This window comes from Glandiceps talaboti, chromosome 10 (assembly GCF_964340395.1).
Source record: "Glandiceps talaboti chromosome 10, keGlaTala1.1, whole genome shotgun sequence".
In the NCBI taxonomy this organism is placed as follows: Eukaryota; Metazoa; Hemichordata; class Enteropneusta; family Spengelidae; genus Glandiceps; species Glandiceps talaboti.
Window position 1 is genome coordinate 6880562 of NC_135558.1, and position 12294 is coordinate 6892855.

The following is a 12294-nucleotide window of genomic DNA, read 5'->3' on the forward strand; positions in this document are numbered from 1 at the left end:
ATCCTGTCAGCATTTTTTGTTGCTGCAATATCCAATCAGCATTCTTTGCTGCTGCAATATCCTATTGGCATTCTTTGTTGCTGCAATATCCTATTGGCATTCTTTGTTGCTGCAATATTCTATTGGCATTCTTTGTTGCTGCAATATCCTGTCAGCATTCTTTGTTGCTGCAATATCCTATTGGCATTCTTTGTTGCTGCAATATTCTATCGGCATTCTTTGTTGCTGCAATATCCTGTCAGCATTCTTTGTTGCTGCAATATTCTATTGGCATTCTTTGTTGCTGCAATATTCTATCGGCATTCTTTGTTGCTGCAATATCCTGTCAGCATTCTTTGTTGCTGCAATATCCTCTCAGCATTCTATATTGCTGCATGTAATGTATTCTGTTGGCATTCTGTGTTGCTGCACTGCTTTTTATGTTGCTTCAATATCCTGTAGCTGCACTATCCTGTAAACTTATGATGTTGCTGCAATATTCAAGCAGCAAGCCATGTCACTGTTATTGCTGATGTGCATGCTTTCCATGTACCTGCTGTGTTCTGTCTGCTTACAGTTGCTGCAATACTCGGTCTTAAATGTATCACGATTTTGAATAATGCTATGAATATTTCTGGCATATGCAACAATGTTTGTGTCCACAACAACTACGTGAACTTTATGTTCCATCCATCTTTGACATGTTGTTGATTTTTTTACCCTTTTTATACACAAATAGTGCTCAACCACCTGTGGAGATGGTTACCACTCAAGAGAAGTGTATTGTCATTTGTTAGAAAGTGACTTCCCAGTATCAGAATCACACTGTTATCAACAAAACTTGACGAAGCCATCAAGTTTCCAATTCTGCAATGTTCAATCATGTCCTGTTACTCAGTATGAGTTCTATACAGGAAGTTGGCAGCCAGTATGTATGCAACTTGAAGAAAATGTTCATTTTAGTTAGAAAATCCTGTTTTGACTTTGATTTAAGATTTTAACAATTGCGTCAGTTACTTTTTGCAAGTTGTGCAGATGATAATACAAGTGTGTAATTTGCATTTTGCTAAAATTTGGAATATTTTCAGATGCATACTTTACTGAGCAAATTCATTTTCTGCCACCTCCTGTCGGCATTCCATGTATTTGGGTCCTGTCCTTGCTGTTGAATTAGTGCTTGTAATTCATATATATCTTGCTGTAATATTTTGTCAGCATTTAATTTTGCTAAATCAAGTGCTTTCCTAAGAATTGGGGTGGTCTGAATTCAGCAGTAAATATAAATCTCCTATCGGTGGTGGCCTTCTTACAGATCAGCTTGCGATGTAGTTAAAGCCCTTTCCTGTAAACTAATACACATATTTCCTTCAGAGCAAAAGTAAAAGAAGAACCATCTTTCAAATGCAAAAAATATATTTTTCAAAGGTTTTCTTGCATTATGATGATGTTAGCTTTCAGGGTGAACACTGCAAATCTGTAAAGCATTAGGGCTACTTTATCTGGCACTTTTTGCATTTAACATGCAATATTAGTATTCTGTTCTGTAAAACAAGTGCTAACATTTAGGCAACGCCTGCAAAGAATTTGCTGTTGTACCAAAGCCAGCATAAACAGCATACAGTTGCTACTGTACCAAAGCCAGCATAAACAGCATACAGTTGCTGCTGTACCAAAGCCAGCATAAACAGCATACAGTTGCTGCTGTACCGAAGCCAGCATAAACAGCATACAGTTGCTGCTGTACCAAAGCCAGCATAAACAGCATACTCTTGCAATGTGCTTTCATACCTACTTCTTCTCATTGTACTTGGTGAAACTAGCAGGGGAGTTATATATTATATCAACAAGTTTTCTGTTCACGTTGCTTTCAGTTAGCTTTTGATGGAATTCCTTATCCATACAAGTGTTCTTTGACTTGGAGGTACATGTAACATAATTGTAACTGTTATCCTGCAAGTACCAAGATTTGCAGCAGTCTTGATTCCTTTTCTCTCCAGTGCTCAGTAACTTGTGGTGGTGGTTATCAAACAAGGGAGGTGTATTGCCGACAAGTTGGAACTGTTACACCAGTCTCTGACGGATTCTGTTTTCAACAAAGTCTGACTAGCCCTCCAGCTATTCAAACCTGTAACTCACAACCATGTTTCATTGTGTATGAGTACTACACAGGCGCCTGGGAGACAGTATGTACATATACATGTATAACAACAACTTTTGAACTTTTGGTTGTAGTGATGTATAACCCTTACAACGTCCCTTCAGCCCTTACTGTCAACTTTCCATCCTCTCTTCCCACCTCCCTTTTCACATAACTATATGTGGTAGTTCTAAACTCAAAGCAGTGAGTTTTTGCCTAGTATATTTCAGCTGATTCATTCCACCTTTATCAGCTGTTATTGCACAGGGTTAATGTAATGCAGACAATCATAGACTTGTCATATGATAATGACCACATGAGGGCATTGTATACTACTGTACTTCCATCCCCCTCATCGCTTATGACTCTTACGAGGTGGGTGTTTTATCTGGAAGCTTCTCATTGGTCATTGGAATGTCATTAGACCATGTACAATAACAGCTGATAAAGGCTGAGTCATACAACCAAAATACATGAAAAGTAAAATCACCTCTCTAAGTTCGGAACTAGCAGTACATAATTTGATTCCAGAGCAAGGAAGCAATGTTTTTGGTTGTACTTAATAACTACTGGTATTTTAGTAACAACCATACCTGTACACCTGGTTGTTTTTATGGGACTATACATTGTACTATGACAGAACCCCATGACACGTGAGTGCAAGTGTGGCGTACACGGGGTATATGCTTGAGTGCTTGCAGTGTTCTCCATACCTGTACCTTCATAAGCGTAGCATTTGAAAGTGCAGGCCAGCAGAAAACACTCCAAGCACTCGTGCAAATACTTATCATAACAACAACCTCAGTGTTTTTGCTAAGGTTTGGGAACCCCGGTAACAGAAAGGGGGAAAGAGGTAAAACTGGTAGTGCTTCCCATGCAATGTATCATAGTTTTGGTGGGGAACCCCGGTAAAATGATGTGGGAACCCCGGTAGATTTTACCTACTTACCGCCCTTAAATAAAACACTGAACCTAAGTATTTTTCACCGAGTGGCTAGATACATTGCAAGTAGTAACAAAGCCCCTTTAGGTCACTAATATATTCCTTGGATTAATGAAGGAAAATGTCATGGAAAAACATCTAATTATTTAATGTTCATGATCAACCGTACAAATTGTGTATTGTACTGTAGAATTGTTTGTACTGATATTTGTTGTTCATCTTTCATAATGAGCATCCATGGTATTATCCATGGGAACCAAAATGAAACTATAGCAGTAACTCTAACCCTAGAGTTTTACCATTAGACTTGATACCGAAAAAATGATACTCCTGTTACAGTACTAAAGACATCAAATATTACAAATTTAAAGCAAATGATGACCAATACTTATCGTGTGTATGTAGATAATTTTTGCAGGTACACGTAGATGATTTACAATAACCTTTTTCTTATCAGTGTTCTACAACCTGTGATGAAGGTATTCAGTTTAGAACTGTATACTGTCAACAAGTTGGAACTAGCACAGAGGTTGCCGATGAGTCCTGTACTAATCAAGGTCTAGAAAAACCAGGCACTGTCCAAGCATGTACTGTACAAGCATGTCCTACAGTCACTTATGAATTCTATACAGGTTCATGGTCAACAGTATGTACATATTACATTTTGGTGGTGGTGCAACATATACAGAATGTATTGTAGTGTACTTTACTAACAATGTGTGGTTTGTGGCTGCTTGATCACTGTTTGTACATCATGCATGAAATACACTCTCACTAATAATAATATTAAACACTTTTTTCACCTGTGTGCCCAGTAGTTCTAAAAGTAGTTCTAGTAGATCTTGTGTATATGCTTTGTAATATAGTTTATGAAATTTGTAGCAGGTAGTATAGTTCTTTTTAAAAATAGTATTAGTTGTAGATTTTCTTAAAATGGTGTAAATAAGTTTTAGTGGTTCTTATAGAAATGGTTTTGTTACTGGTAATGCTTTGAATGGTTTACTGTTTGTAGTTCTTCCAGAAATAATGCAGCACCTGAAGTAATTCTGCAAATAATGGTTTTACCAATACTATGGGTGAAATCTTGGTTTTTAATATACCAACCTTGTTAATGGTAACTGATCCTACAAACTGAGTTATTGCCTTACTTGATTTTAGTATGCTATCATGTATAGTCAGTTGTACTACAACACCATAGGTATTATTTTTCAGTGTTCTACAACCTGCGATGAAGGTATTCAGTTAAGAACTGTATACTGTCGACAAGTTGGAACTAACACAGAGGTTGCCGATGTGTCCTGTACTAATCAAGGTCTAGAAAAACCAGGCACTGTCCAAGCATGTACTGTACAAGCATGTCCTACAGTCACTTATGAATTCTATACAGGTTCATGGTCAACAGTATGTACATATTATGATTTGGCACTGATACAGCACACATAATGTATTGTAGTGTACTTTTCTAATTATGTGTGGTTTGTGGCTGCTTGATCACTATGTGCATCACTAATACACTTCTTTATTACCTGCCAAGTTGTTGTCACTTTAGTCATGCAGTTCTAGTAGATCTGTTAAAATAGAAATGATGGGTGACGTAAATCTAAAGTATATCTCTTGTTGGCTTTTTTAACGAGTACTATAATTGTCACTTACCAGGCACCAAAAATCCACACTTGCGCACTATTGTTGCAAATCTACGCATACAATGTCATTGCACATTTCTGTTTGCAGTGGTGTACTACTTTTAATTTATTGTTCTTATCAGGGTCCTTGCACGTTTGAAAATTCCAGGAAAGAGTTGGTTTACTAATGGAAAATGAAAAGTATTATTGATGACAACCATAACATGTTGGAAAATGAGCAATTGCAAACTTTTGGTGGAAAGTACTACAGAATACCTGGGGAAAAGGGCATAAGTTGACTATGAAGCCTTTTAGAAATGACTTGATATTCCCTGAAATTTATTTGGAAATTGAAGGAATTTTCAGTGTATGAACCCTGTGTGGTTAAAATGGTTTGGTTTTAGCGAACAGTTTGAAATAGGAGTTACTGCACTAAGTGTTTAAAAATTTCTTTATAGTGTGTTGAAGTACAGGTATTCCTTTGAGAGTTGGTTATTCTAGTGTTTATTCACAAAATAGTTTACTTTTTGTGGCTATTCTTGAAATGATGTGCTACAAATATCACTGGTGTTATTTTTCTTATCAGTGTTCTACAACCTGTGATGAAGGTATTCAGTTTAGAACTGTATACTGTCAACAAGTTGGAACTAGCACAGAGGTTGCCGATGAGTCCTGTACTAATCAAGGTCTAGAAAAACCAGGCACTGTCCAAGCATGTACTGTACAAGCATGTCCTACAGTCACTTATGAATTCTATACAGGGTCATGGTCAACAGTACGTACATATTATGATTTGGTGGTGGTGCAACATATACAGAATGTATTGCATTGTAGTTCTCTAACAATGTGTGACTTGTGGTCTAGTTTCCTATACATATTGTAGTATAGTTCTCTAAAAATGTGTGGTGGCTTGTGGTCTAGTTTCCTATACATATTGTAGTATAGTTCTCTAAAAATGTGTGGTGGCTTGTGGTCTAGTTTCCTATACGTATTGTAGTATAGTTCTCTAAAAATGTGTGGTGGCTTGTGGTCTAGTTTCCTATACGTATTGTAGTATAGTTCTCTAACAATGTGTGACTTGTGGTCTTGTTTCCTATACATATTGTAGTATAGTTCTCTAACAATGTGTGGCTTGTGGTCTAGTTTCCTATACGTATTGTAGTATAGTTCTCTAAAAATGCGTGGTGGCTTGTGGTCTTGTTTCCTATACGGCTTGTGGTCTAGTTTCCTATATGTATTGCAGTGTAGTCCTCTAACAATGTGTGACTTGTGGTCTAGTTTCCTATACGTATTGTAGTATAGTCCTGTAACAATGTGTGGCTTATGGTCTTGTTTCCTATACGTATTGTACGTAGTATAGTTCTCTAAAAATGTGTGGCTTGTGGTCTTGTTTCCTATACATATTGTAGTATAGTTCTCTAACAATGTGTGACTTGTGGTCTTGTTTCCTATACGTATTGTACGTAGTATAGTCCTGTAACAATGTGTGGCTTATGGTCTTGTTTCCTATACGTATTGTACGTAGTATAGTTCTCTAACAATGTGTGGCTTGTGATCTTACTTTCCTATACATATTACAATCACTATGATCATCTCTACTGTAGAGTCAAATGGGGTGACTCTAGCATAGCATTTCGTTTTGACTCCCAGCAGTGATAGTTTATAACGGTATTGGAGAGTTGATATATGAATGTGATGACATTATTGCTGCTATCTGTCTTGTGTTTTCACCCAACTTGTACTTAGTTGAGTACAAACAAATACCACCTAGGCAGAAAGAGGATTAACATGATTATGATGATACCGTTTATCCAATCTGGCCGAAATTAATATCTGTGTTGGCTGTAAGTACAGGCTAGTTTGTTGTTTCACCACATTGATATAGTACTTCTTTACTTTAACTTTGACAGTGTACAGTAACATGTGGTGGAGGAACCCAGACCAGAGACGTGAACTGCGCTGTCGTCGGTACCAATGGAGGCTCTGTTGTCAGTGATGCTACCTGCATACTAGCTGGTCTCAATAAACCTGCAGTCTCACAGACCTGTAACACTAATGATTGTACTGGTAACTACATCTATGTTACTGGGCAATGGAGTGCTGTAAGTATGATAAAATCATTTCTTGGTACACTTGATACTGTACAATCTGAAATGTTCCATGTCTGTGACATATTGACTGAAAAATATTTATGTATATCCAATCTGGATCTGTCCTTAAATAATTTCAAACTGTGTCCTAATATTATTTGTATTACCACATACAGATTCTTATCACCTACATATGTCATAACAATAACTATCGTTTCATTTCTTGGTAGATGTCATGACTTTCATTTCACGTGCTACACATGCATTTACTATATAGAATGAGAATCAGCTGATCATAATATGTTCTATTTCCTCTGGCATGAAATAAATTGAAATTATACAATTTCCAAAAATTTATATTATCAACAAAACTTACAGTAGACTGTTTTTTTTTATTTGCCTCATTGTAGTTCCATTTCTTTTGTGGTTTAAAACCCTCTTCAGGTGAAGTACATGTAAAAGATAAGGGCTGTGGTAGGATCAGGGATTTAAATGAATATATTGTGTCTTTGTTTTAGTGTTCTTAGACTACTACTTGTGGTGCTGGAAAACATACATGTATTAATTTTTATATCTTGCTATGTTTTCCACTTCATTTGCAGTTTAAATGATTTTATGTCTTTTGTTGCAGTGTTCTACTACATGTGGTGCTGGAACACAGACTAGGAATATTATCTGTTTTGATACTTCAAACGGTAACAGTGCAATAGTAGATGATGCCTTCTGCGTAAATGCCGGTGTCTCCAAACCAGCTGAAGTCCAGAGTTGTCCTAACCCACCAACCTGCCCTACAATAACCTATGAATTCTACACTGGACCTTATGAAACGGTATGTACATATCATTAGTATACTTGTACATTGGAACTTGTTCCTCATTCACTGTACAGTGAAAGTCCATGCCATGGACATGCATTGTTTTTTTTTTTTGCTCATTGAAGTCAGCAAGATAAGAAGATATGCACAATTATATATATTGTAATCATTATTCATGATTGTTTCATATGGAGGTAATAACTTTATGAACACATTCATTTCAGGCTATATTTGATCCACAGTACACAGTATCCTGTGGTGGTAGAGTCCAAAGCAGATTTGAATTAATAGTATTTTCTTGAATGTTTAAATATTTGATCCACAGTGCACAGTAGTTTGGAAGAGTCCAAAGCAGACTTGAATTAATAGTATTTTCTTGAATGTTTCAATATTTGATCCACAGTGCACAGTAACCTGTGGTGGGTGAGTCCAAACCAGACTTGAATTAATAGTATTTTCTTGAATGTTTGATCCACAGTGCACAGTAACCTGTGGTGGGTGAGTCTAAACCAGACTTGAATTAATAGTATTTTCTTGAATGTTTGATCCACAGTGCACAGTAACCTGTGGTGGTGGAGTCCAAACCAGACTTGTATACTGTAGAGCTGTTGGAACCACTACTGAGTTAGATGACAGTGTGTGTATTGGTCAAGGTCTAGTTAAACCAACAGAAAGCCAGGTCTGCAATACCAACTCATGTTCAGTCACTACTGATTTGCTATTTATACCCGGACCATGGGGACAGGTAGGTTTACTTACTTTCCATTTGGAATCTCTCTAGTACCGGTAAATACAAATTGAACATTTTGGGTATTCCTTATTTTATATCTCCATTTACTATTTAGTAGCCACATTTCTAAATATTTTAAACATCAAAAATACATTTGAATGATCTTTCACAAAACTGTATTTGCCTACTAAAAAGAAAGTTGCAAATGTGACATTAAAGTACCAACAACTAAATACTAAACAATGAAAAAAAGGTTATTCTGTTTACTGTGCACCGTGTATTGTAATCATATGAATAATCCATGATATCAGCAGTTTATTTCAATTCTTATGCTATATAATAACTTAAAAATCATCAACTTGCGAAGTTTTTACTCATTTGATTATTACACATATAGTTGCCACTCATTTTCCGCAGTCTTCCCTCTGTACTATTTACAATTCTGGAATAAAGTATTATTATTATAATAGTAACTACCAGTAATGAAAGTGTGACTAACTGTTACCGTAATGCTGTTTTAAGAACAAAAATAAATCAGTTCTTTCACACACATTTTATTCATTGTGTCATGCACTGCTGTATAATGAGCAGCCATGACGAAAATTTTAGCCCCCACTTTGCCAAACCTGAGAAGCCCTGTTGCAGTGCTTACGGTACCTGTGATATGGTAATGGGAATATGGTATATTATGATACAATAACCCCACCCTCACCCTTACCCCTATCCCACCTCAAATCACTTACCCCTACCCCATCCCCTCACCCTACCCCATCCCCAGTATGTATACATTCATTCATTCATCATCATACATACAAATTTGTTTTCAGTGTTCAGCTACATGCGGTACAGGAACCCAGACCAGACCTGTTGCTTGTATTGATACCTCTACTAGTACTGCTGCAGATTCAAACTTATGCTTGGCTAATGGACTAACACAGCCTGAAACTACCAGGGTTTGCCCTAACCTTGATGCTTGCTCAACATATGCTTATAACCCAGGTCAATGGGGAGTTGTAAGTGTCATGCTGTTTTGCAACAATTAATCTACCAACTGCTCTAATACAAATGCTAAACTATCATGTTAATTTTATGCAAATGAAATTTTTTTTTATGCATTCATTTGTTCACTCACTCACTCATTCATTCATTATTTCATATATATTCCTTTGTTTCATACATTCATTTATTCATTCATTCATCAATGTATGTATTTGTGTAACAATATGGTGTATATCATTTAAGTAGTGTATATAAGTTATTTACTATGGATGTATCACATGTGTCAGTATTTAACTTTCTCTGTTTCTCCTTCATTTCATATGTCACAGATGCACTCCTTTGAAATGTTCATGCTAACAATCATACCATGTTGCTTTAGTGTACAACTTAATGTTTGTTACAGTGCACAACCACATGTGGGTCAGGTACCCAAACTAGATCTGTCACCTGCATAGACACCACAACCAGTGAAAGTGTTGAATTGTCTGTGTGTGAAAATGCTGGACTAACACTACCTGCAACAACACAAGCCTGTCCAGATCTTGATGCATGTCCTGTGTATAGCTATAACCCTGGTAACTGGGAAGCTGTGAGTGTATATTAAACCACTGCTTTGCATAAATCTAATACTACATTGCTTCACATCATTTTGGCAGCACCGTTACGTTTCGTTGATTTTATGTAACATTTGCATATCAATGCTGTATCAGAGACCTGCCATGCTGCTTTTATCTGTTCCATGCTGCTCATGTTATTGTCATCAGAGTGTTATCATTGCTACTTCATTATTACTTCTATCATGCAGTGCTCAGTGTCGTTTGTTGATACGTACCCAATACGTGCACATTTTGCATAAAAGAACTCCTCACTACATTGTACATGCTGGCTTTGTATTCATACACTATACTACTACACTGTGTGATGTCTGAAACAATTTTCAACCACTGATGTCCAGCTATTTTGTCAATCAATCAAGTACACTCCCTGACTCTCACAATATTGAAATACAAATGTAGTTATAACTGACATCTTGTTTATATTCCAACCAGTGTTCAGCCACATGTGGATCAGGTACCCAAACCAGAAGCCTCACCTGTATAGATACTTCATTAAGCACCATAGTTGATAATTCGAATTGTGTGAATGCAGGTCTAACTGTTCCTGCAACAACACAAGCTTGTCCTAATCTTGATGCATGCCCTGTGTATCAGTATTCTACTGGAGCATGGGAAACTGTAAGTAAAAAAGAATTACTTTTCTATCATCCATTTAACCATCATTATGTCCTAAGTGCAAAGACACGCTTTGAACCATAAACATCCTGTCAGTTACATGCACAACATCAGTCCCATGAAATCAGCATACTTATCAACATTATAATACTGAGAAAAAAAAATTCCTGCATTCTGCTCCTTTACCATATTCACACTATATCATAAATATTTGTCATGCTTGCGTTCATATTACATGTAAATATGCACACTCATTTATTTCTAGTGCTCAGCCACATGCGATTCAGGAATTCAAATTCGATTTGTGACATGCATAGACACCACAACCAGTGAAACTGTTGATACATTGGAATGTGAAAAAACTGGATTATTGGTGCCAGAAACAACGCAAGCTTGCCCAGGTCTTGATGCATGCCCTGTATATGACTATATCCCTGCTGCATGGGAGGCTGTAAGTGTTCCCTTTGCTTTGCGCAACCTAAAGCTTACTTTTGCACAAAATAATACTCTTATCTCCATGCTGAAATGTCATTGCTTAGATATCATTCATCATACACTTTTTATTCATATACATTTTGCCATATATACATATACTGTGAATGTATTTATTTTGGCACATGAAGAGTTTGGGTGGAATGACACTTACAGACTTGTCATGGTGTCAGGCATACATTATTATGGTAGACAGTACAAGTGGAAATTTTCACAGGCTTATTGACTTTTGGAGTCATTTCAACCATTACACATCCATTCTGCACATCATTCCAAAGTCATTCTATACTGATACTGTTCCTGAAGACAACGTCACTACACACCACAGGCACAAGTGTACTTAGTGCAGAAGTGATGACAAGCAAACTGTAGGGACACCCAAGTTGCTAATAATAATCTCATATCTATATTCCAAGACTTATCTAAATATGAAATTTGGAAATTCACTATAAATAGAAACTTATTCATGGCCTTGATGCATGGCGCATGTTTCACAAACATTGTTAGCATGAATGAAGAGTGTCAGAATGAGTGGTGATTGTGATAAACATGATGATAACACAGGCACTCAGGCATAATTATTACATTTTGTCTGCCCTCTGACCAGCACTCTTTACCTTCGGCTAAGACATCATCAAAATATTTGTAAAGAGTACCAGCTCTTGGGTAGGAAATAAATTGCGATACATGTACACATCCAATATTGTCATTACATTTTCCTCCTCACCAGTGCACAACCACATGTGGATCAGGTACCCAAACTAGATCTATCACCTGCATAGACACCACAACCAGCATTACAGTTGCTATGTCTGTGTGTGAAAATCTTGGCCTCACATTGCCTGCAACAACACAAGCATGCCCAGGTCTGCCTATATGCCCTGTATATGCATACGCAGAAGGACCATGGAGTTTTGTAAGTGTTTCTGTTGAAATTTATAATAATTTTTTTGACTCGGGGTCAAGAAGGGAAAGTAGATTTGTTAGATGTAATTTTTTTTTATGGGAATTTTAAATTAATGTTTTTTCAATGAAGTGACCCTAATGTGTGTTCTGAAAGGGAAAAGATCAAAGATTTTTGACAAGAGATGTTAACTACATTGCCAAGAATATTTCCATCGATTCACTTTTCATTTATCTACTACTTAAGATGTACTGATTTTTCATGTATCATTCACTTAATTGCCAGTTAATGTTGTATGTGAATGTATATTACCTCCACCAGTGTATTGATGTGTATGTATATGCACACCACC

The 12294-nt window shown here is 36.7% G+C and overlaps 1 protein-coding gene across 1 annotated transcript in view; it reads left to right on the forward strand.

Moving 5' to 3' along the window:
- The window catches only part of LOC144441318 (cubilin-like), a 61429-nt gene that overhangs the window by 5515 nt on the left and 43620 nt on the right, over positions 1-12294 (forward strand). Inside the window, exons 6-12 of the mRNA XM_078130876.1 lie at positions 3517-3705; positions 4272-4460; positions 6592-6783; positions 7403-7600; positions 8139-8330; positions 10364-10549; positions 11769-11954. Coding sequence (XP_077987002.1) covers positions 3517-3705; positions 4272-4460; positions 6592-6783; positions 7403-7600; positions 8139-8330; positions 10364-10549; positions 11769-11954 — 1332 coding nt within the window. The remainder of the gene's footprint in view (positions 1-3516; positions 3706-4271; positions 4461-6591; positions 6784-7402; positions 7601-8138; positions 8331-10363; positions 10550-11768; positions 11955-12294) is intronic.